At 40.2% G+C, this 26,623-nt stretch overlaps 1 protein-coding gene across 2 annotated transcripts in view; it reads left to right on the top strand.

Annotated features, from left to right (window-relative positions):
* plxdc2b (plexin domain containing 2b) overlaps nt 1-25,137 on the top strand; it is a 95,435-nt gene extending 70,298 nt beyond the window's left edge. The window contains exons 8-14 of one of the 2 annotated variants that reach the window (XM_028962016.1): nt 737-832; nt 1,614-1,695; nt 8,841-8,901; nt 9,533-9,674; nt 16,008-16,046; nt 23,083-23,243; nt 24,250-25,137. In XM_028962016.1, the coding sequence (XP_028817849.1) occupies nt 737-832; nt 1,614-1,695; nt 8,841-8,901; nt 9,533-9,674; nt 16,008-16,046; nt 23,083-23,243; nt 24,250-24,369 (701 nt within the window). In that variant the 3' untranslated portion in view covers nt 24,370-25,137. Of the gene's footprint in view, nt 1-736; nt 833-1,613; nt 1,696-8,840; nt 8,902-9,532; nt 9,675-16,007; nt 16,047-18,092; nt 18,178-23,082; nt 23,244-24,249 lie in introns of those variants that run through there. The other variant, XM_028962024.1, reaches the window with a different exon arrangement.
* Nucleotides 25,138-26,623: the final 1,486 nt, after the last annotated feature.

Genomic DNA, 26,623 nt, shown 5'->3' with positions numbered 1-26,623 from the left:
TACTGCAGGCAAATTAGATCTGGGGACAAACCTAACAGAGCAGTAGACAAGGTACACAAACCCCCACCTGCACAGTTTTCGACCATGAAACTGAACCCAGTGCTTCTTTTCGACTTATCTGTCGGCTTGAGTATCACTCAAGTGCTTCTTGGCAAATGTGAGGTTAGTTTTTATGAGCATTTACCCAGTAGCATCCTGATTCTGGAGTAACTAAGTGAGAGGAATCCTACGGATTAGGATAAAATTTTTATGATGGCTGTGAATATTTGTATGTTTCATCATGAATTAAACCCAAAAAATCATTAACGTGTACATGTATCGAAGGCATTTATAATCACATTGCATTACCACAAACATTGCAACTGGTATTGTAATCCCTTAGACTACTCATTACTGGGGTAATCATATTGAATGTAATCTTACTACAGTTCCACTGGAGGAGTGGCTTGAGAATGAAATTTCAGAATGGGGCATTTTGATTTGGATGTGAAACTGTGGTTCAGGATAATAGGGATACAGTGTGAATTGTTGTCCGTGGTCCCTAGCCTGACTTGCTGTCTATCACAGCACCCTGGACTCAGTTAAGACACATTTTACTGGTATATAGTTGTTTTTCCTCTCACACACTTATCTTCTCATTCCTCCCTTCCAAGGCGAGCAGCTTTCCTAATTTCTGTGGTTCCTGTCATAACTTCATCCCTCCCTCTCCCTTTCTCTCTCTCTGTCATGTGTGTAGATGTTCGGCGGAGAACCATCTATGAGTACCACAGGGTGGATCTGCTCAAATCCAGGATCATCAGCAGTTCTGCGGTGGAGATGCTACCCCTGCCAAGTAAGAGTTCAGAGGGTCATCTCGACAGACATCAAGCTGCAATCCCAGAATTCTCTCTGAAGGACCATATTGCGCAAACTTTTAATAGTACTTACTGACATCTTCTTTAGCATATTTCATTAGATTGTCTTATTAACTTGAACCAGAACTGAGAATCAGCACTATCACTGTAGCTTACTGTTTAATATAGAACTGCTCTGGGAAATCTGAAAATTGTTTGTATCTTTTATTGAAAATATGAAAATATGTGAGGAACACACAGCTCCTGTAGAGCTTGGTTATCTGGGAAAAGTTTCCCAACTCTGGCGGCACGAAAAGCATGTTTCATTCTGTTCTTTTGTCTACAGTTTCCTCACTGTTATGAGTGGAATTTATACAGCTTAGAAACCAAGACCTGAAACTTAAGCCTCAATCCAGCCCATAACCCAAACCCAATCCGGCCAGTAATGAACATGCAAAACTCCTGCCTGCCCCTTACCCAATAATTTGATAAGAAGTAACAGGTTTTCACAAATGTAATTTTTTTAGCTGTGTTTCAGAAAAAGGTGACGCCAAACACAGATCACTCTTATAACAGCATCAGCAGATAGAATGAAAATAAGACTCAGACTAATAAATATATAGTTTTTGTAAAATTCTTAATTATTTATTAAGGCACATTTGGGTGTGTCTTTCCCTCCCTCATACCCAGCACTTCTCTTTTTTCTCTTGATGCCATAAATGATCTACAGTTGTCCTAAATGACTCAAATATCTAAATAGCTATTTTTGCTCCCCTCCAGCATGTCTTCAGTTCACAAGCTGCTCCTCCTGCATCTCCTCCCAGATCAACTTTAACTGCAGCTGGTGCCAGCGTCTGGGCAGGTGAGATGAACCTTCAGTCTCTCCTCCATCCATAATTCTTCATCACTGCATGTGCTGTCAAGAAGAGCAGCACTAGAGTGGAGGTTGTTATGAATTAGGCACCGGCTCCCATTACGTTTTGCTCTTTGTAGTACTGATTCCTGAGGTTTTAAGGTGTTTAAGGTGTTAAATAGACTAAAGTGTGGTTTTCGGTAAGAGTATATTTTTGGAACGTTCCTCTAAAGCATTGAACAACATGTTTACCACATTTTTAGGACTTTATATAATGGTGTGTAAATGTTCATGGAAACCTACCCACGGACAGCACGTCTGCTTTACTTCAGAACTCAGAACTGTCATTACATGAAGACTGGATAAAGAATGATGATTTCATCATGGAGTGTAATCAGGCATCAGCTGATTGTGTGAGTTTTGTTTGAGTTGAAGCCAGCAACTCAAGGCGACAGTGTGCAGGCCCAGAAACACAGTCAGATCAGAGTTCTGTTCTGACAGGAAATAAGATGTATGCTGCCAACAGGCTCACATTTCATTTGCTCAGAGAACTGAGTTGTCATTTCCTTAAATCATCTTATTTGCTGTTAGGGACAAAAAAATGTGTGTTAATGTAGGTTAATGTAAATTTGACGGGTATTCTCGGGCCAGAGCAAGCTCATTTCATTCCTCACCCAGATATTTATGTTCAAGTTGCCTGTTACTATACAATAGGGTGTTAATTGGGACCTCAATGTTCCTTATGGGTATTTCACAAGACTTCAATGCTCAAAAGGAATTCAGTTGACTATTTTAGTTAGTTTGGTTATCTTTTTTTCCTCATGTTTTTCCAATGTCAGCAAAACCATATTGTTAAAGCTGATTGCACAACAAATGTACATTACTGGACTCCATAGCTACAGAGAGACTAACTGCTGTAAACCTTTAATGGTGTTTGTATGTTTAGGTGCTAGTAGACTAGTGGGTTAGACAGTCACCTATGAACCAGGTGACCACAAAGTCACAGGTTTAAACTTACTTCCATTGTGTCCCTGAGCAAAACAATTAACCCTGAGTTCTCCAGAGGGACTGGCCTCAGTACCTACTGAATGTTGTGTCTTGTAAGTGCTGTAAATGTACATTTACATTAAATGTTTTGACTGCCATGGGTTTAAATACTCCAGAATGGGCAATGAAGGTGCATGTACAAGAGCTGTCAATCAGGCTCTTCCCATTTTAAACTGGGGTAATGGGACACAACATATGATAAGTGTAAAACGTCATATGGATGAATGACACAGAAAGATTGTATAAACAGAATATTGTTTATTCAAAGTATGTCAAATAAAGTAATAATTAATAAATAAGAAAAAAAAAAAGAATTAAACAATAAAATAAAAAAATACAATTCCTGAAACCCCAAATCAAAATTACAGAACAAAAGACTTCAAATCAAACATTAGGCCTCTAACACAATAGCAAATTTAAATTCAAGCAACACAAAGCCTTAACCATGAGCCTATAACATAAACACCCTCAAAAAGCAATAGGAGTGTTGATCAGTTCAAGAGCCTCAAAGGAGTTATGCAAGCTACAGAAGCTTTTCGAGACTCCTGCTTAGACAGTACACCCTGCTTATATCCTCTAACCTTCAGGCTGGGTGAAGTCGACCTGTAGAAGGAGTGTCAGATAACCAAAGCGGGTTCTTCCTAGTTTGACCTATTTATGTAAATGCTGAGTATGGCTCTGACCTTACGGTAATAAACATGCCCAACACTTAGTAAACAGTACTGCATTTTATGTATCTTCTCGATCTGCCAAGGTACCACTGAGATGCCACTGAGCAAAGCACCGTCCCAACACACTACTCCCCGGGTGGCTTTCATGGCTGCCCACTGCTCACCAAGGGTGATGGTTAAAAGCAGAGGACACATTTCGTTGTGTCACCGTGTGCTGTGCTGCAGTGTTTCACAATGACAATCACTTTAAACTTTAAACTAAATGAATTCCATGAAAGTGCATCTCAGGCCAGTAATCTCCGGGACAAGTTGCAAGTGAGGTTTAGGAACTTTGAGTTGCTAGTCAGACATTTTGATCCCATCAGTCCATTTATCCCGGGCAGAACAGTTGAAAACACTTGATAATCAGAAAAACCCACTAGGCAAAACTCCGGTCCACCTTCCAAAGGCTAAATCCAGACACCTAGACATTTCAAATAGTTACCTGTTATTTAATGTTACTTTTGAAATATCCTTTAGAACATACATTTTCTTGATTGGTTCGGTAGGGATTATGAAAAGCTTGAGCTTGAGTTTAAGTGGTAGGGTTATGTTTAGGCATAGATGTATTATAAATGTACACTATAGAATTATTTAGATTATGTAATTTATTTACAGGTAATTTACATTTATGGCATTTGGCTTTTGACACCCTTATCCAGAGCGACTTACCACGTGCTTTCATGTTACCAGCAATGAAGGAATCTGTCACGGTTGGACTGGACATGGCGATGAAGGAGGACGCATTCGCACAATTTCACACGACGGGTTTAATACAAACAACACGAGACAAGGGAACATAAACACACACAATGATCCGACGGCGAACAGACACAAACAGGATAGTTTATACAATTATATAAATAGACAACAGGTGAACACGATCAGGGAACATTAGACAGGACGAACATGAAACTCCGGTCCGAACTCCGGATAACCCCTGCCGGTCCGGATCATGACAAAATCAGTTCTGGTTCATTAGGACTCAAACCATGAAAACAATCATTTTATTCGCTCTGTTGTAGTTTTTCTTGCATAAGTCAGACTATAAGAATGTTACAAGTTAGTCGAAGTATTCTATAAAGAGGAACGTCTTAAGATGGCATTTGAAAATACTGCTGTTCTGACCTTGAGGGAAACTTCTTTCCACCACCTAGAGGCCAAGACAGAGAAGAATCTAGATGTGTTCCTCATACCTTCAGAGGTGGAGGGACCAGGCGAGCTGAACTGGAGGGTCAGAGAGAGCGAGGTGCAGTGTGAGTTATAATAAGGGCTATGAGGTAGGATGGTGCTACCCCATATTTGGCTTTGTAGGACATTATAAGTATTTTGAATCTGATGTGGGCAGCTACTGGGAGCCAGTGGAGGGAGTGTAGCAGTGGGGAGGTGTCTGAGAATTTGGGAAGCTTGAAAACCAGTCATGCTGCTGCATTTTGAATACTTTCATAGTTGCATATTTTCATAGTTGGTTATGTTTGGATTTAGAAGAGGTGTGTGATTGAGTGTGTGTTTGTATGTTCATGCATTCTCACGTACATGAAATGTGCAGGTTGAAGTAAGTAAATGGATATGTGACCTGGGTGAATAGTTTCAAAAAAATTTTTTTGTACTTTGCTTCATTTCCTCTCCATCTCCTTCCTCTCCTCTAGTCCTATATTAGTTTTTATTCCTTTAACCACTGTCATCGACTCCGACACGCAACATGTTTGTTTCTCCTGCCGTCGTTGTGTCTCGGGCTGAGTGAGTTGGGGAATGTCAGACTACAACAAATGAGCTGCCATCAGTGTGCTGGATTAAAACATTCAAAAATGAGAAGCCGTCATCCTGTGGTACGTCACTGGCTCCCAACCCGCACTTCTTACATGCATCGCTGTTCACCTTCATTGTAAAAAGCTCATTACGCTGAACATTAATTAAACACAAGCCCTAGTTGGCACGCTGCTTTTGAGGGGAGGAATGAATGTAGTTGAAATGGCGGCATTAAATGTACATCAGCTCTGTTTTAGCTCGAGGTTAATGAAACACGGATGTGTAAAGCCACATCACTAATTAGAGTCTGTTTCCCTTTGTCTTGCCAGAAAAGGCATGGACACTGATTCCCCAAGCATTTTAGTTTGGCTTTGTGTGTTTGTGTGTGTGTGTGTGTGTGTGTGTGTGTGTTTTGAAAGAAGCAAGCTGTTCCAGATTGGCTGGAGTAATTAAAACAGACCTTTCTTAATATCCATGATTTAACATCCCAGTGGGTTAGGCCATGCAGATGAAAAACAACCTGTGTGCGTGCATGTGTGTGCGTTTGTGTGTGTGAGAGAGAGCGAGAAGTCCAGAGAGGCTACGCTAACATGAGCCAAAATGACAATCTGGCTTCTAATGTTTACTCAGAACACACATCTGTTGAGCTTTGGTGAGACTGCAGCTGGGAGAATTTGCATCTAATTTGGACATCACAGTCAATCAGGGTATCCGGTGAGAATTGTTTCATGTGGGACTGGCTTTTGTCTAACTTGCTGAATATCTGTGGCTCAGATTCCTGCTGCCCGTAGCTCCCAATATTCCGTTCCTCCAACACATAAAACCCAGGGGTTAATCTAGTGATGTGCAGAAATGCTGAAGGCTGCAAATTTTCATTTGGCTTTAAATAAAAGGCTGAGAAAATTATCTTTATACACAGTCATTTGTACAGTGCAGGGGGGAACAAGACTATTCTCCTCAGACCAGGAGGGCAGCGGAATGACACATGAAAGAAACAGACCTTTCTACCCAAACAAACTCATTTCTATTCAAATGAGGTGCTGAGACGATTCATAATTATCTGCTGTTTCTCCACGAAACCGCGGGAAAATCGCAGGAAGGGATGAATGGAGTCTTGGCCCGGGGTGCATGCAGACGAAGCCCGGCTCCAGCGGTAGTCGAGAGGAATGCAGCCCAGCCCAGCTCAGCAGATGAAGCCGAAGTTGCTTTGTTGTGTTTGTTTACTCGTTTGTGCTTGCGTCTTGTACGCCTCACCCAAAAAAAAAAAAAACGGTGAGATTAGCAGGCTCGAGCCATCAACACAATGAATGTTCTGACGGATTAATGCAACAAAATTAGCATTACAATAGAGATTAAAAGGACCACACAGAGAAGTGGATTTGAGGTCTTTTGCTGCAGAACCTGACACTGGAGGAGAGTGTTTCAAATTTTAGATTGTAAAAGGTTGTGTAAAATGCCTTTTAGCACCTGCTGTAGGAAAGTCTACCTGACCCTCATATATCTGAGTGGTAAAGATCTGCGTTAGAGGAGCATTGCATCATGGCGCTGCAATCACAGGAATGCACCACCTTTATGGATACACCATTAACACAGGGCCAGTTTATGCTGCCCTGCAGATTGCATTAGTTTGATATTATGGTGTAGGTAACATGCAGTTAATGCCTGACTCAACGACAGCAGAACTGAGACCACTGCCTCCACAAATCATCTCACCTAGAACCTGGAACTGCAGAGTGGTGCAGAGAGAACAAGAGTGAAGAAGAATGATGGCTGGAGTAGCACAGAGGGGAGGGACATCAAGAGAAAATAAAAGTGAATGAAGTCCAGAAGCAGAATAGAAGGGCAGAGTGATGAAGGTGGAGGAAAATGAGCCAGGAAGATGAAACGTTTTTAATAAGAAGCACAAAAGTGTATGTCATAAAAAAAGCGTAAGTGTAACAAATAGAGACTAGGGCTTTACTATTTTTTGTCTGCATTTCTGTGTGAGCAGGTATGAGTAGGGATGCAATAAAATATCAATATATCAATCGCCAATATATCAGTTAGCATGGACACATTCAAAAAGATACCTAATATCATAACGGATAACAGCTTTCAGACACTACAGGGGGGCACTATGTGAAGTTTGTATGCTTTAAGCTAAAAGTGTGTTTTATTTTAATGTGAAAATCCATGTTGTCCAAATTATGTTGTTTTCAGTCTTATTAACAGTGGCTTACTCAACTCAGCTGTGATGTCATTCCAAGCTCCAAATAGAATAAAGCACCTAACAACTTGTTTGCACATTCGCTATACAATGCTATATACTGATAGTGCTTTATTTATTTTCTATCAAAAATGTCAAATTTATGTAAAAAATATCAAATTTATGTACGAAATGGGAAATTGTTCTGATTATTTGTCAATCACCACCAAGTCTTGTGGATGCTGAATCTGGATTTCAATTTCCTTTTCATGAATTGTCACTTGATACAGTTTTTGCATCATTCTTATTAATTTATGTGTTCACTGATATACAGTCATATATTTCTGATCAAGATTTTTTTTTCAAGAAATGGCTCATTTTATTCCCAACAGCTTTTGTAATAATGTTTCAGTGCAAAACAAAACTGTATTCTAATATTCAAAGCTTGGTAAAGCCCATTGAGTCAATTTTTGAAAAGTCATAAGTGTTGTCGTCTTGTCATATGAGCTTCACCTGTGACTAATAATGGATCAATTAGGTGTCAGGTCTTTATAAAAAGAACCCCAGAACTCTAGACCTTCACATCAACTGCAACTAGACCTCTGCAAACATGCCTAAGATTCACCCTGAGACTAAAGTGTTGATTATTTAGAGGCTGAAGACCAGATCCCTGCTGATGTGGCAGACACCGTCAATGTGTCTCAGCGTCAAGTAGAGAGGATAAAAAAAATAAAAATTTCAGATTAATCTTCTGTTGAATTACACCACAGTTGCCGCAAATATTGCAGGAGACATACACATGGATTCAAATCCGCATGGATTCGAGATTCACCCAGAAAACAGTGAAGTTTGGTGGTGGAAAAAATCATGGTCTGGGGTTACATCCAGTATGGGGGTGTGTGAGAGATCTGCAGGGTGGAAGGCAACATCAATAGTCTGAAATACCAAGGAATCTTAGCTACCTTACATATTCCCAACCATAAAAGAGGCCAAATTCTGCAGCAGGATGGTTGACCCTTTGACTTTAAATGACCATATTAGATGTAACACATGAACATGTAAATGATTTAGACTTTAGGATCGACTAATAAACATTTTCTCTGATACTGTGAGATATTCAAGCAGATGTAGTTAAAGGTATAAATAAAGAGTTGCACTGAAACAGATTGTGATGCTCGGTTTCCACTGGGCTTGGTGCCTGGTTACAGAATTCTGACCACTTTAAGTGACTCTGCAGGACACATAGCTTGTCCTGCATTATTCTGACAGAGATGTCTGGTATATGGTACATGTTTTTCAGTAGCCTTTGTGTAGGTTTTGGCCAGTTGTGTTTATTAAATGTCACCCTTTTGCACTCATGTAGAGCGTTTGCGCTTCCTCCTTCTCACCGCGTGGCATGACACAGCTGCTCCTCTTATTCTGATTGTGTGTAGCTCAGTCTGACAGTCATTTCTGTCTCTCAGGTGCTCCAGTGGCTTTGACCGCCATCGCCAGGACTGGGTGGATAACAGCTGCCCCGATGAGGTGCGTGTGCTTGTGTGTGGATCTGGCTGCTCTTGCTTGATGATGAATGCCTCCATTTGTGGTCTCGTGGGTGAAGCCGCTGTCCCAGTTTTCTCTCCTGTCCTCAATCTCTTCTAACTACTCCATTCCACCAGCATGCTTTTAAAATGAGATAAATCTATCAATTATAGATTTGGTGATATGAGAGCTGGAATATCAGATGTATGTCTCAGGTCAAAGATGGATTAGCTTGCTCACTTCTTATCTATTTTACTTTACTCAAATGATTTAAGGGGGCAGCACTGGGAATGTTCAGACTACAGGTTTGAGTTTTTGAGAGATACAAGATCACTTTTATAGATGGGCTAGGTTTTTACCTGGTTTTACCAATCTCATGATTTGTAACTACTTAAACTAGTTTCAATTAACTTACCATTTACCATTAAAACATCAATATGTTTAATGATAAATATGATTATAATGATTTAATTGTCTGAGTGATAATGAAATGTGCACAGATGTAAACTTGCAGCAAGGGTGTGTGATTTTTAACAGACACATCTACTCTCTGTTGGTTTGGGGTAAGGACGCACATCTTAAAAACCTGAACCTTAATCTCTGAAATTACTATTGTGTGTTTCTGTCCCCCTAGACTAAAGACAACAGCTGTGACATCCTCAGCACCACCCAACTCAGCCCATCTATAACAAAACCTTTCACAACGACTACTAGCAAGATCAGAGGAGCCACCACAGGAGGTACCGAAGTCACCCCCACCAGTGGGCCCACAGAGGGTAAGGCATAGAACATAAACACAAGTACATTTTTTTCACATGGCTGCATAGCATGTGTTCAGAGGCTGTCAAAAATGAACACGTTAATCACTGCAATTACTACTTATCCCGTCAAAGAGAGTGGCTTTAGAAACTGTTTCACCCGCTTGTATCTACTGTAATGTTTTATGTCATTAAAAAAAGGTCATGACCACAACTGAGGATTTTAATCAATTAACTGCACAGAATAAACACTTATGGGTCAGTTTCCCATTCACAGATTATTCCTGGTATTAGACGTAAGGGAACATAGCCTGTCTAGACCAGAATATAAATAGCCATAAGGGCCATGTTGAAAAGTCCATGAATCAGGACTTTAAAAACAGGACACACAAGTACATACACAACCTGGATGAGGGCAGAATGACCATGAGCAAACAAGGACTGGAGATGCCTTTATGCACTCAACCAGGGAATGTCCAGACAAGACAAAGCTGTGATCCAAAGCCATTGCACCCAGAATAATACAGAGGAATCATATAATAGTTCTTCTGTCTCTCAAATTAATCCCAGGAAGACGTAATGATGTAGAAATCGTTGGACTTATTTACACTTAATTGAGTTCTTAATTAAGCTGGCTGTATCTGATGGTATTGCATGATGGATATACTTATATTTATACTCCTGACCAAATCTCCAGATCCATTTACAGAAATGCTCAAAGTCGCAAGGAACCGCCACCATGCTGCACCATTGCCTGCCGACACTCATTTTTGTACTGCCTTCTGCTACCTCCATTTATTTAAAAGTTTGACTGTCAGTCAAATGTCAGTCCAGAATTCCTGCTGCCATTTTCTGCATCCCATGTTTTCATGCATAGTTGTGTCACTTGGCCTTGTTTTCATGTCATGAAGACCACTTCTGGACAGATTTCTTTAGATAGTTGGTGGTTGCACCTGCGTCCCACTGGTTTCTACCAGTTTGGAACTGACTGCACAGCTGGACAGCTTTCAACTACTGTATCTACGATCCACAACATTTACCTATTTATTTGTGCCTTTTCAATAAAGCTTGAACAGCACATCTCGAAACCCAGTCGGCTATGAATTTGAATGACCTGGCTGATTGAGTACAACTACCTTGTTTCTTGATACTGTGTTCAGAATTTTTAATCCTCCCACACAACTGCTAATTTATATGTGAAGTTGATGATCATTAGCACCTGTTTTAGTATAATCGATTGATCATGGTTAAAAATAAACAATAATAAACAATTATTATTTAGGTATTTTAAAGCATTCTTGTCTTACAGGATTTTCACACCAGTTTCGGATATAACTACAGAAACACCAGTTTCTGACGATCACATGCCATTAAGAAATTTGTCCCTAATGTTATAAAATTAACTCCAGATGAAGGAAATAGTGACTCATCTATGTTTATCCAAAATCTTTTTTTTTTTTTTTTAAACAGCCTTATCCTGTTCAAGAGCTTCTGGGTACTTTTTCTGTCTCAAATGCAGTATGCAGCTCCTGTGTGATTAATGGGTGGTTGTTTTCACTTTAATTCACATGAGAGACCCTGCTTGGCTAACAAATGTCATTTTCTCTTTATCTTTTGAAAATGAAAAATGAAAAAACATGCCTCTTTCATGTTGAAAATCTACATGATTCGCATCTGAAACCTTTTTTTTTTAATAAAGAACTAGACCTTAATTGCAGGGGATGCGGGGAACAGTTTCCCTCGGCTTTATGCTGATGATGGGGAACTGTGGCATGAATTGATGTTTTGATGAAATCTGAATCCTCAATCCTCAAAATTTGAGGGGCGTTTGCTATGCAGTACATAGCAGCATGTTCTCACAGCAAGAACACCACTCACGAGTGTTTCACGTAAAGTCCTACATAAATGTGGCTCTGCTTTTTAAAATATGAGATATAAGATATAAAAAAGAAAAAGATTAATTCTGCCTTTTGTTTAGAAAATTTATGAGCGGTCCAGCAAGTCCATGCTTCATTTATTTGATGATGAATCCATCCAAGTGGCATTTCTGTAGCATCCACAATACCTGTCCTTTGTGGCTTAAATGCCTTCCAGTGAGTGTAACTGTATTACAATATTTGAGCTAGATCGACATTCTTGATGACATTTGTCATCTTTTCTGATCATGTCTGGATTGTATGATGTTCCCAATGTATTGTTTTTTCATGAAACATCGCTAAACCGGCCACACACACAGGCGCAGGTAGTCGCTGTTTGACCGATGATTGTGTGGGTTTCCTCCCAGTGCCCTAGGCATGGCACCTATGTGAATTGGTGGTGATAAATTGGATCTGGTGTGTGTAACCCTGACCTGGATAATTGTGCTTCATGACCTTTGCTTTCAGAGCATTTATTCCTTGTCAAAGCACACACACACCTACACGACATCTGCAGGTGATGAATAGTAATGAGGCAGTTACACCTTTTCCGCTTTGTAGACTTAAATAACATGTTTTTATTGAATTGAATTCGATTTACTTGAATTCAGTTTATTTGTTGAGTGAAGTGAGCAATTCATCTTTATCAGTCCTAATGAATACCTGATAAATGCAGTAAATCATGGTACTAATGGTATAGGAAGTCACTATCCTTCCATCCTTCCATGTTCTCCCTCAGAGGATGGTAATATGTTTAAATTAACAAGCTATTGGCTCACATTACCATGGATCCGCTTTGGTAGGCTGTGAGCACCCTCTGGGTTAAATAATGTTGTGGTGTGGGTGTTGCCTGTGTGTGAGCATTGCATATTTTCCCCTGGGTGTTAAGATGAAGGCTTTTTTCTGTGTGGTGGTGTGGGTGATTTTCCATGTAAATTTTCCCATCAGGAGGCCTGAAATGGTGGTGCATATGCTGTGCGTGCTGGGAACACAGTTTCCTAAGAATGTGGGGCTTTATTCAATTTCTCTTTCAACATGTGAGGAGTGTGTTTTATGGAGAGGAAAGGTGTTCAATATGGATCTTTGCTGGAAGACATTGGTTTGCAGTCCATTGTTTATAACTGTCGTTTATACTGGAGAGTAGTGGTTGGTGGTAGATATGGTTAGATATTGTTCAGCTGAGATTATACAGTGACATATAGACAGTGTAGATCCTCCATTGTATTGGTTACAAATCTACTAGAGCATATTTTATTTATACAAATAAATGTATAAATAAAATAAAAATGTCAAAGTACTTTTGAAGGCAAAATTTTTACAGTGCAGAACTGTCTGAAACAGAACATATGTTAAGCAGAATCCAATAGAGAATCAAGTAGATCCATTATCCTGTTTTAGGGTTGAAACCTTTTATCTTTTCAGATATTGTTGCTGTTAATGGAGGCAATGTTGTGTGACCATTTCACTATATAGTAAGATAATTACAGTCCATCGATTCAATCCATTCTCTTTATTTTTCCAGCAGCTGGAACCTTTTTCTTTTCAAAGGCAGTAATAATATCCTTGAATGATATACCACACAATAATTTAATTAGGTAGTGGTGGCCTAGTAGTAATCAGAAAGTTGCCTGTTTGAATCCCGGTCCACCAAGGTGCCACTGAGCAAAGCACCATCCCCACACAGTGCTCCCCAATTTCGTTGTGTGCACCATGTGCTGTGCTGCAGTGTTTCACAATGACAATCACTTCACTTTCACTTTTCATCAGAACAACAACCCTAAGCACACAGCCAAGATATCAAAGGAGTGACTTCAGGACAACTCTGTCCTTGAGTGGTCCAACCAGAGCTAAGACTTGAATCCGATTGAACATCTCTGGAGAGATCTTAAAATGGACACTGATGCTTCTCATCCAAACTGATTGAGTTTGAGAGGTGCTGCAAAGAGTAATGTGCATAACTGGCCAAGGATAGGTATTCCAAGCTTGTGGCATCATATTCAAAAAGACTTGAGGCCGTATTGAGCAAAGGCTGGGAATATTTATGTACAAGTGATTTCTCTTTTTTTTTTTTTTATTCAAATACAAAAGTCAACTTTTTTTTGTGTTATTGGGTGCTGTGTGTTCAATTGAGAAAAAAAAGTGCATTTAATCCATTTTAATAACAAAACATTTGAATGCGCTGTGAATAGGTGGGGCAGTGGTGGCCTAGCGGTTAAGAAAGTGGCCTCGTAATCAGAAGGTTGCCGGTTCGAATCCCAATCTGCCAAGGTGCCACTGAGGTGCCACTGAGCAAAGCACCGTCCCCACACACTGCTCCCCGGGCACCTGTCATGGCTGCCCACTGCTCACTCAGGGTGATGGGATATATGCAGAGGACAAATTTCACAGTGTGCACTGTGTGCTGTGCTGCTGTGTATCACATGTGACAATCACTTCACTTTTTTTTAAAAGAATACTTTCCAGATGCACTGTATTGAAAAACTGATGCTAATTATCTGGGAAACATTCTCTAACAGCAGTCAAGTTGTAGTTTGTGTAAAACTAATTGTGAATTTGTTATAACATTAAAACAGAAGACACCCAACTTACTCTTTGCTTGAAGTGACACACAGAGCATTATTGTTTTGGTCAACAATGTAGCAAAGTAAAATACTTGGCTAAAATGTACTTGAGTAAGTATAAAATTACCCATTTGAGTAAATGTAATTCATTACTTTTCAGCTGTTTTAGCTAGTCCACAAAAGTAGCACCCAAATTCCCTTTGTTCATTGTAATGTCTTCATGCACAGATATAGTTTTCAGGTTACCCAGAATGAGTCGTCTAGAATATATTAATTCAAGCGTAGCATGGCTCTTCTGATTGAGTAGGATCAGATCCTGGCTTTCTGGTGCACATGAAGGCTGTTTTTCTTTAAAAGGGAGATGTTCAGTGTGGACGTTCCACTGTCAGTCTGTGTCATCCTGGTTTGGACACAGTGACTGTTCAGGTCACTTAGTGAGAGCAGTTGGGACAGGATATTAATGCTCTTGTGTTCTGACTAATAAGGTACTATTCCTATTGGGTTAAAATTAGCTTAAAGACATTCTGTTAATGAGCTCCAGTTAATGAGCTACCAGCTGAACTGGGTGGTGGACCTTCCCTGTTAGAAAAATTCTTTTGAGGCTTGAAAAGGATACAGTAGACATTGACTTTTGTTGTCCAGTGTACTTTTGGTCTTTGATGTATAAACCTACTGCATACTTATCAATGCTAATTGCTCCCCAGGGATGTTTGAAAAATCACTTGTGGCTTGTTAAGGAGTGTTTGTTGGCTCAATGTGATTGAGTAGACTATAATTCCAACAAAGAGTTGCAATTATAGTTATCGTAATGCTTTTTCTGAAATCGAATGTGTACTATGTATGTGACATGAAATGTGCTAAAATATATCAATACAGAGGATGTGTAAAATGACCGTGGTGGGGTGAGAGAACAGAGTGTAAAAAACTCCTTCTCCCTCCACACAAAAGCACTGTATTCAACCACTCCAACTTGATGTTACCTGGCAGAAAGAGGCATGGCACAATAGAGATTAAAAAATTAACAGTTTCTAATTTATTAACACCGGTAAATTATTATTGCAATTACATGTGAATATTGTATGCAAAAAGGTACCAAGGTTACAGAGAACACAAAAATGAGAAGAAAGAGTAAAGGGGGAGAGAGAGAGAGAAAAAGGCAGAGCCATGAGAAAAAATGAGATGATAGAGCAGGCTCGAAAACCGGAAAATCCGGTTTCAATGGAAAGACAGCTGGAAAAGAAAGCGTCCCTTCCCCACATGTGAACAGACCTTTATACCCCTGGCCTACAGGACGTTGTCACAGACCAATCAGAGCCTGTTGTTTCTGATGTCACGCCCCCGGTGCCTCCCATCTGGGGAAGACAAAGAGAGTGGGCAGTCCTGACGGCCGACACCTCCACACGTTTGGCTCGGGGGCCTCCCGTCTAGGCAGAACAAAGAGGGTAGGCGGTCCAGACGGCCAACACCTCACACGTTTGGCTCGGGGGAGGTCGACAAAAGGCCGTCCGACAAAAGGCATGTAAAACAGAGGTGTTGAATCTTCATGCACAACAATTGGCACAGGAATGTCACATTTCTTCTTGCAGACGGCCGCTATGCAAAACAAAAGCATGGTCCTGCGACGCCCAATCTTACAGATGTATGGGTTCTTTTGATGTGTCATATTCACACCACCCAACAGGATGGAAATCTGTGTGTTTGGTCCTGCTTTTTTTGTTAATAAATCGCTATACTGGTTTTGTCAGAAATACTGTGGCAAACATAAGTTATTTCCTTAACCGTATGTGGGCAAGATCAGGAAAAGAAAAGGGATGTCTTGATATGATGTACAAGTATTTTCTCTTCAATTATATGTTGCTGCCTTTATTTTACAGATGATACCAAGATTGCACTGCATCTCCAAGTCAGTAGAGGTACGTTTACTCTTTCTTTCTTTTGTATACTTGACTAAATGAGTGAGTTTTTCCATCCTAGTGATGAACAAATATCAAGATAAACACAAAATTGTAATTTTGGGTTTAGAAAAGTCTTGTTGCGTAGTATTAGTTACAAATTTATAATACAAATTATAACACAGACATTTTCATAGGCCTTGTGAAAATGTCTGTGTTACAGTTTTATTATACGAAGGTCTTTTACCCATATTAATATAAACAGAAATCTGTTTGTGTGTGTGTATGTGTACAGATTCCCTCTATATATGTAAATACTAAACACTATCAGCTGTAGAGCCACTCACAAATTTCATTTCCTTCTGTAGAAGGATTGAGCAGCGTAGCCCTTATCTTACCCAAGCACGATGCCTCCCTCTATCCCCCCTTCACTCCCTTTCTCTTGCTCCGTCTCTCCCTTTCCCTCCATTCTCCCCTTCCTCTCACCTTTTCTCAGTCTAAATTTTATTGGAGGAAATGACATCATCTGAGGTGTTTTTGTGAAGCAACAGGGCATGTGTGATCCACCAACATTTGTACCACCTACTGCTTCATTCCAGAGCTAATCACATTACAACAATGACAAGAAGAAGGGAAATGAGTGTATGTGCATGGGCTCGTGTGTTTGTGAGATTTCCCCCACTTTTGTCATGCATAGAAGGTCTTACTTTTCATTCTGTATAATCTGAGATAAGGCTCTGAATGCATCTCAGTAATTGAATATCTGAAAGAGAAAAGAACAGCTAAACTTTGCTGTAGGGGGAAAAGGGGAATAGAGGAGAGGCTACTGGAGATCAGAGGAGACATGGTGCCATGACCTGACTGTGCACTGTTTTCTCTGGCCACGTATTATTTCAGAAATTTTCAGGAACTCTATAGCCGCACATCCATCCACCCATCCGGCACCATTCATAGTGAATGTTAGGACTGTCATGACTATTCCTCTGCAGTCAAATCATATGCTCATACGCCATTTCACATCACTGATCAGTATCTCTAAAAGTCCTTATGCAAAATTTACATGTAGTTAATGAAGAAAATGCCACTATCTCTTGCATCATGTTTGTCTTCTGCTGTCTTTCAGTGCACTAAATGATATTTTACCTAGGTTGTTCAGATCAGGGTGTTAGTAGTGTTTGAATATTCATTTACTATGTCCTGTGGACTTCTCAGACAACGTACTTATTCTACTTTGCAAGCACACAGACATTTATGTACATGAGCTCTTAGATCTGGCCTCCACCCATCACCAGCTTCTTAATTCTATTTTGCTCATAGGATTCACATATTTTCTATTAAAGCTTCCGTCTTATGCTCTCCCTTTCTTTCACTTCATCTCACTAAGGTCAAATTATATAGTTTCTGTGAAAAGCCTAGAAAGAATTTAGAATTAAGGACACAGGTTTGAATACGCCTTCACACATTTTTTTTACGTGTGTGTTTGTCTTCTTGCCACAAATTCTGACAGGTTGCATCTAAAAACGTGTTATTATGTTGTGAACCCCACTGACTTCTCTGGGATCCCATCCACATGTTTTTATAGGTGTTTTTAAGGGGGAACAGGATGTTCAAATATCTTTCAAATTAAATGTAATTAGATTTACATTTTACATTTACAGCATTTGGCAGACGCCCTTATCCAGAGCGACTTACAACGTGCTTAATTTACCATCGATGAAGAGATGTTGGTTCTCTGTATGATTGAATGGGAAGAATGTCTGGTGCCTTTTGATATGTGGTCATTTATTTTAGTAAAATGTCTGGTCTCAAAATGTAATGAAAGGCTCTTATATGAAGTCTCTCTTTCCATAGGTCTCGCTATCTGTGTCATTTCACTGTAAGACATCAGCCTCTGATTGCACTCGGACTGATTTCATAGATGATTGTCAATGTTGGATGAATACAGACTGTTATTTATCTGTTGAATCCAGTGTGTTCTGCACCTTGGCTCTGCTTCTTCAGAGATATTAAGCTATTTAGCCCAGTGTGTAAGTGATGTTAATGCCTCTGTTCATCCCACTGCTGCAGGAATGAAAGGCGTATTTACTGAGGGTCTGGCAGGGGCACTTGAAGGCCCTCACAATTCAAACCTGCTCTTCTGGAGGCGTGAGAGGTCTGTTCCAGCAGAAGGGTCAACGGCTCATCCTTCAAAGCAGCCAAATTTCCCTCTGCAGCTTCCTAAAGGCTTTGGTAGCTTAGTGAAACACACAGACCAAGTTAAATTTTCTCGTATGGATGAGGATGACAGATTCTGTCCTGTAGATAAATTTAGATTTAACCTCAACGCTCCCTTTTTCACAAATGCACTGCATACACACCCACCGAGTCTCTTGTGCTCTGTCTCTCTAGATTACAGCAGTAAAACCCTGTACGCTCCCATTAGCCCCACTTAAAGGATGCATTATCACAGCCACTGGATTGCATAATGGAGATGGCTTTAATAGAACTATTACAGAGAGACAGACAGCGTGAGTTGATTTAATTGTGTAAAAGCAGACTCTGTTTATTCTCTTGTGAATTCCACTCTTGAGATCCTGGGATTAGGACAAAAAGGGGAGTGGGGTTAGGTTGACTTTGGTGTCATGTAGCACAGCATTTTATTGTGTTGGAGAGATGTGTGATGCACCCAATATGGGGACCATTTGCCAACATGAGTCAGATTGAGGGTGCAAAAATAATAATGTATTTAAGGCTAGAGGGACTCAAGCATTCCTGTCCTAAAAGGGTGTAGCACCAGTATATGTCACGCTGGCGAGCTGACGGGGGAGGGAAGCGCAGAGGCGGGGCATGCTGGGAAAGGGGTTTTATTATAAGATAATAACAATAAACAAATGAACATCAGCTCGAGGGCTGTAAACAGGAACTCTAGGTCAGGTGTGGCGGCCCCGGACTCTCGGCCTGGCTCCCCAGTGGGACATGCTGGGAAAAGGGTTTTATTATAAAATAAACAATAAACACAAATGAACATCAACACGAGGGCTGTAAACGGAATTAAAAGGGGGACAAAGTAAACAATCCTGCAGGCATGTGGCAATTGCCAGAACTCAAAAGACTTAACCCATACACCGTTGCAAGGTCAAGTTCACGAAAATGGCGGAGCTCCAGTCCTTTGTAGGCTGTCCGGATTGGGCACAGGTGATAAGACCTGGTTCTGTCAATCCTGACAGTATACAAGAGAAAAATAGGTTGGATTTTGCCAAAGGTTAACAAGAAAAAGTTACCAGTATTACAACCTTCTTGCCTCTGTCCAAATAAATGTTCTTTCTGTAGTTTGTGAGGTCCACAATACAAAGCATGAAAAGTTTAAATTTAAAGGTTCCCTATTATGATATTTTCCCCCTAATACTTTATTCGAGCTGTCTTTCCATACTCTTTCCAAAATTCAGCCTTTGTTCGTGACTTAAATAAAAAATACATTTGTGCTCATTTTAACATCGAATCACCATGCAACTGCAACGCCTCACGTGTTTTCAAGCCATGACAGTCAGTGGAGTTACTTTTTAGGGGAGGGGTAGGAAATTCTCGGGGCAGCTAAAGCATTAGAAATTTGTACCCTTATGACAACATATGGGGAGACATTCCAGATCCGACCGTTTGAGCTGCCGCTCCCTGAACGACAAAGCAGAATAGCCAAAGCACTCTTTGTGCTTTAATAAATGTATGCAATGTAAATAATAACTGTTGCAGAAACAAAACAAAACACAATGTATGAGAAAACTGGTGAAATGAAGCAATGAGAGACAATGACAGTTCCTGCAACATGACAGGATCGTCCATCAGACAGATGCCCCAATGGTGCAAATTCCTGACCGCTTTAGTCCTTGGTAGGTTTGCGTATCAGTGACCATACCCATGTCATCCATTGACAGTTGACTCATGAGCAGAGAAAATGGTATCTGCCTTTAACTACAGTTTAGTAATCATATAATTAATTTGACCTCCCAAAGCTGTCTTCTGAGTCTTTAAGCTTATTTGTGATTTCCTCTGAGGCTTGGAATTAATAACCACCCAAGGTACAAGCTGCCGCTATTTTTATGGCTAGGACAAATCTCATTATTTTGCTCCCACTCTGCACTCTCATTTAATTCCTATTTAGTCTTGACTGTTTATTCAGTGCTTGAGTCATTTATTGAGGGGCTGAGATCTTGTGACGATCCTGGGGAGGTGTGAGTGGGCAGTCAGGACAAATGTGACTTCAGTTAGTGCCCAAGCGACTGGAGTCTGATTAGTCCCTGAGAGGAGATGATTGTGAGCCAGTCAGCTGACTGATGTTTGCCTTTTACTCTTGTGTAGACAGCATCAGAGTGCTGTGAAGACTACCACTTCATGTGCCTATAACAGCTTGTCAGTTTCTGCACAGATTGTGCTGTCTGTATGGCATGTATACCTCCCATCATCAGGAAAGTCACATCTTGAGATAAGAATTAAAAGTTACGTGTCAGTTGCATGGTCACAATGGGTAACACACTTGCCTATGAACCAGAAGACCACAAAGTCACACTTACTACCATGGTGTCCCTGAGCAAGACACTTAACCCTGAGTGTCTTCTTTGGGACTGTCTCTGTAACTAATGATTGTAAGTCGCTTTGGATATTGGTGTCTGATAAATGTTAAAAATGTCAAAGGAATGATGTGGTTCGGGTGTGCATGTGTACAAAAACAAAGACATTAAGCACATTTTCAGGTCTGTGATATACACAGCCATACAGAAGTTTAGGGTCTGAAACATGAAATGAGTTTGAACAGTTCAATATTTGAACTGAAATGTACTAAAATCATTGCATTTCATTGGAACCCAAGCCTCATTAGCAGTTATTCCTAGCAACCATAGTCATTTACAACATTAACACGGTCTGTGTGAGAAATGTGATCAATCTGATGCCATTTTAATGGGCATAACAATTGTTTCTTTTAGAAAATGAGGACATTTCAAAATGAGTCTAAACTTTCGAACAGTAGTGCATCTGCTGCCTGCAGTCTGTTCAACTCATTTAAAACCAGACCCCTTCTTCAGGGAAATAGCTGCGGTTATTCTAACCAAGGTACGCCCCCGGAATCAATCAGATAGGCTGATTAATTCCTACCAATGTTCACATTTCCTCGAACAGAATGAATGGAGATGAATTGAATGAGGCAATTCAGTGATTGCCATTCAAGCAGAGCATATTTTTCCTCACTGTAATGTAATGTAATGTACTTAAACTGTCAGTTTCAGTCATGGTGATTCAGGTAGGCTTTTGGGCAAATAATTATGATATAGTCATTTCTCTTGAGTAGTTCTTACTCCTCATACTCTGACCCTCATTAGAAGTTTGAAGGTATCTGCATGTGTCTAGGACACCCACCAATCTGGGCTAAGGACAATACCACGTTGAGAATGGGGAAGAAAGCATAAACCAGCGCAATGTTTACAGAAGGTTACTGAGTTGTGTTGAGGTGGAGTTTGCAGTGGTTGGTCATGAGGCTGCTTCCTGCATTTTTATGTTAATTATGAATTGAATTCAATGAACATGAAGTGGGGCAAAAATATATTTGGCAGATTGTGCAAGTTGTCACACTTAAGAAGATGAGAGTGGTTTGTAATTTTCATCATATGTAAAAAAAAAAAAAATACAGGAAATTACATTGTGTGATTTTTAACGAATTTATTTGTATATGGTACCTGTATTAAATGCACCTGCTTGAACTTGTTATGAACTCCTATAAAAGCACCTGTCCACACCTTCAAACAGTCAGACTGGGAACTGGTCAATGACCTAAATAGAGCTGGGACCACAGTAACAAAGGTTACTATCATTAACAGATTACATCATCGTGGATTAAAAATCCTGCCGGTCTAAAAATTGCACAATCAGTGGCTGACAAATACTTTTTTGCCCCACTGTACCTTAGTGATGAGAATGTGATGAGCTGCTGATTTGACAGTTGGTCCAATGATCAACTCCTGATCTCACCAGTTTATCCTGCTGTTTCATAGTATATGTGTGTGTCTTAGCCTTAGCCTATCTGATTGTCCCTAGCTGCTCTGTGCATGTGTGACACCCAGGTTCAAGTGTACCAAAAGAATCTTTTCACTTAAGACTGTTTTTATAATAGTGAATAGAGGTGATATTTTGTGGTGATGTAATGCCTTGTACATGTAACATATAGCTCTGTTCCCTGTTCAAGAGTCGTCATCCCCCCGTCTCAAGTGGAGCCCAATGCAGCAGCCATTACAGATGCTTCTAAAGAACATAACTCTGTACAAAATTAATATAAATGCCGGGGCTTGTACTGGTGGTCTCCCAGGATACACAGAGCAGTGTAATTTATTACCCTTATATTGCAGAAAATGGAAGACCTTTATATTTTCTTTTCTTTACTTTTATTTGTTTTCATTATTATTTGTACCAAGAAGTAGTTAGGGGAGTGGTATCCTAGCGGGTAAGGAAGTGGACTTACAACTGAAGGGTTCAAATCCCACTGTGCTCCCCACTTGCTGCTCCCTTTCATGGCTGTCCACTGCTCACTAGGGGTGATGGTTAAATACAGTGGACACATTTTGTTGTGCGCACGTGTGCTGTGCTTGCTGTGTATCACAATGACAAAAATTCACTTTTACTTAATTATCATTATTCATATAACAATTAATACTGATGTATGAGAGCATTTTTACATAACTACTGCAAAAGACAATTATTTTCACTGACTTGAATAATGATTAAAAATTAGATTAAAATGAGTGGTGAAAAATAATTTGTTTATGTAATGTTATTCATTGCAATGCAATGCAAAATATTAATGAAGGAATCTTTTACAAACATATCCACAGTGGTTTAGACTGAGGTTTGGTTTTGATCATAAGATACAATATTTGTTTAAAGGATTCATAACTCCTAATCCACACCAGCTCTTTCTGAGACCACACCATCTTTAAGAAACTTGAAGTGTCACTTCTGGGAACCTTAATGTCATAAGTGTGTGTTTGTAGATAAACATAGTAATACTGGCAATAACATTGACCTGTTTGATTTTCAGCTTCTCCAGTTGAGAGCACGTCCAACAAAAACTCCTCCTCCCTCCACACTGGCCTCATTCTGGGTGTACTGATGCTGATGCTGATCATGGCTGCTGTTGTCCTGGTTACCCTTTACATTTACCACCACCCCATCTCCACCGCTGGTCTTTTCTTCATTGAGGTATAGTGTGTGTGTGTGTGTGTGTGTGTGTGCATGCATGTTGGTATGTGTGTTTAAAAATTTCTTTATACCTGCCCTCGTCCCATTCCTCCATCCTCAGTCACTCTTCCTCCTCCAATTCCTGTGAGCTCATGTATCCTGAATAAAGGGCCTGTTTACAACAAGATGAATAAGTTTCGATCCCAACTTGATCATCCATGAATTTAAGGGCTCTGTACTCCCCTCATATCCCCCACTGATAGCAGGAGCTGATTGTGCCCATGTGTCACGTAGTTCATGACTGGCTGGGTGGTTGGCATGAGAAAAATGGTTAGGGTGAAAGCTGCTGATGATGCTTAATGGGCTTCCTGTAAGAGTTTTCATGCTTTTTCAACCTTTCTGCAGAAATGTTAGCTGAGGGTGTAATCATGGCAGCCCAAAGGGTGAGGGAAAACAGTCCTATCAAAAGGACAGCTACTTTACTCATTACCACAGAGTGATAAGCACGGGAAAGGCAAGGACACATTTCCTCACTCAGGCACACTTTTTGCTGTTGCTCTGAGTTAAACTCACTTTAAAAAAAATTCCCCCCTAGACATTGTTAATACTCATGACCTCAAAGGGATTACAACAAACTTTGACCCCAGATTGACCATATTCCTGCTATATATATACACATACAGAGAGGTCTGTGTGTTTTTAGGGCTGTGTTCAATATATTGATAGTGACTTATTTTGTTAATCTCTCCCTGGTGCAGAGGTATCAAGAATAGCTTCATCAATATTTAATTTCAAGGAGATTTACATATTTAAACACTGTGAAATGGTTGTATGTTTATCTGTTGTGAAAATACCATAATGCTGTGCAATATAAGCATCACCTTGTGGCTTCTCTGTTGTGCTCTTGTGTCATTATTTGCTCTGTTACTCCTCCTGTATTACATTCATAGTTTCTGAGATGTTTATGAAAAATGCCTTCAAATTTGACCCTGACCTATGCCCTTTCACCCATATTTCCTTCCTTCAGAGACGACCCAGACGATGGCCAGCAATGAAGTTCCGTCGTGGTTCAGGTCACCCCGCGTATGCCGAGGTGGAGCCAATTGGTCAGGAGAAGGAGGGCTTTATCGAGTCCGAGCAGTGCTGAGGTCATGACCTAGTGACCTCTCACCCCTAACAATCATCGTCAAGATAAAACAAAAAATCACATGTGGTTTACTGACTAGAGAAAAGGCGAGAAAAATACCTTTTTTTCCCACAAAGACTCAATGAGAGAAGCTTCTGAAGAACATGGATCAGGGCTACCTGCTGGAGAGTGATCCAGGATCAGTAGAGGAATCCATGTACATTGACTGGGAGCAGCTCATGATCCTGATCTCACTGATGCTGAGCGTAAGCAGAGGTCACACAGTATTTCAGACCATTTTTCACCAAAATAACCTACCCTTCAAATGCAAATTGACCCTTAAACTCTTACCAGAGCCACAGATACAGTGTGTGGGCCTTTTTCAAACATACAGGGAATCCGGAAACTATTCACAGCACATAACTTTTGTTATGTTACAGCCTTATTCCATAATTGGTTAAATTAAAATTTTCCTCAAAACTTAACACCCCATAATGACAACATGAAATAAGATTACTTGAGGTTTTGGCAAATGTATTAAAAACTGAGAAATTCTTAGCTTTTGCTTAATACTTTGTCGATGCACCTTTGGAATCAATTAAGGCCTCGAGTCTTTTTGAATATGATGCCACATGCTTGGTACACCTATTCTTGGACAGTTTCGCCCATTCCTCTTTGCAGCATCTATCAAGCTCCATCAGGTTGGATGAGAAGCATCAGTGTCCATTTTAAGATCTCTCCAGAGATGTTCAATTGTATTCAAGTCTTGGCTCTGGCTGGGCCACTCAAGGACATTCACAGAGTCATCCTCCTTTGATATTTTGGCTGTGTGCTTAGGGTTGTTGTCCTGCTGAAAGATGAACAGTCACCCCAGTCTGAGTTGAAGAGCACTCAGGAGCAGGTTTTCATCCAGGATGTCTCTGTACATTGCAACAGTCATCTTTCCGTCTATCCTGGCTAGTCTACCAGTTCCTGCACTGAATAATATCCCCACAGCATGATGCTGCCATCACCATGCTTCACTGTAGGATGGTATTGGCCTGGTGATGAGTGGTGACTGAATTTCTCCAAACATGACGCCTGGCATTCACACCAAAGAGTTCAATAGTAGTCTCTCCAGACCAGAGAATTTTGTTTCTCATGGTCTAAGAGTCCTTCAGGTTCTTGGTCACCTCCCTGACTAAGGCCCTTCTCCCCTGATCACTGAGTTTAATTGGCCTAGCTCTAGGAAGAGTCCTGGTAGATTTGACCTTCTTCTTACAAATGATGGAGGCCACTGTGCTCATTGGGACCTTCAAAGAAGCAGAACTTTTTCTCTAACTTTCACCCTATTTGTGTCTCCGAGGTCTACAGACAATTCCTTCATGCTTGGTTTGTGCTCTGAAATTAACTGTAAACTGTGGGACCGTATATAGACAGATGTGTGCCTTTCAATCCATGTTCAATCAACTGTTTTTTTCACAGGTGGTCTCCAAATAAGCTGCAGAAACATCTCAAGGATAATCAGGGCAAACTGGAGCTCAATTTTGTAAACTCATTTCATAGGGTGTTGTGTGTAGAATTCTGAGGGGAAAAGAATTTAATTCATTTTAGAATAAGGCTGTAACATATTATGTGGAAAAAGTGTAGAGCTGTGAATACTTAGGGAAGCACTGTAGACACATATATGCCATATGGATTTGGTCTGGGGGGTTATTAAGTGCTTTTTACGATTTTTCTTTCTGCTGGTGTTCTGATTATGCTTTAAAAAGCATTCGTATGGGGGTTTAGACTCGACTCCAAAGATCCCCTCTGTGTTTTTATTACTTTTTCAGGCCTTAGTTGTCAGTTTAAATGACAAAATCCGTGAGAAAGAAAGAGAGGTTTGGGATCCAACTTGCATTCCGAAAAAACATACAAAAACATACAAACTTCTACAATATTGTGGATTCACCCCCTCCAGCATTTCATTTGTACTGAATTTATTGCTGGAGGCTGTCAGTGTCTTTCCATTTTCTTTCCCATTTTTGCACAGTTCTGATGCATATATGCTTTATTTTTACCCAGTGACATGTTTGTGGCACTAATACAGAAATGACAAGACAGGCGCTTGTGAGTTAGCAGGTTATTTTTTCTTCTTCATTGTGTTTAGACAGGATGGTTTTGGGGGCTTATCTTAGATCAGGGTTCCCTTGCTTGAATTTGTGCCTGAACTGGGCTGTTGAATTTTTTATTGTATTGCATTTGTTCAGTGTTTGGTTGAGGGTTGCCTCTTTCACTTTTTTCTCACAGAAAC

This window comes from Denticeps clupeoides, chromosome 2, assembly GCF_900700375.1.
Source record: "Denticeps clupeoides chromosome 2, fDenClu1.1, whole genome shotgun sequence".
Classification (NCBI taxonomy): domain Eukaryota; kingdom Metazoa; phylum Chordata; class Actinopteri; order Clupeiformes; family Denticipitidae; genus Denticeps; species Denticeps clupeoides.
Note: the sequence above shows the minus strand (reverse complement) of the source record. Positions and strands in the feature narration are given on the sequence as shown.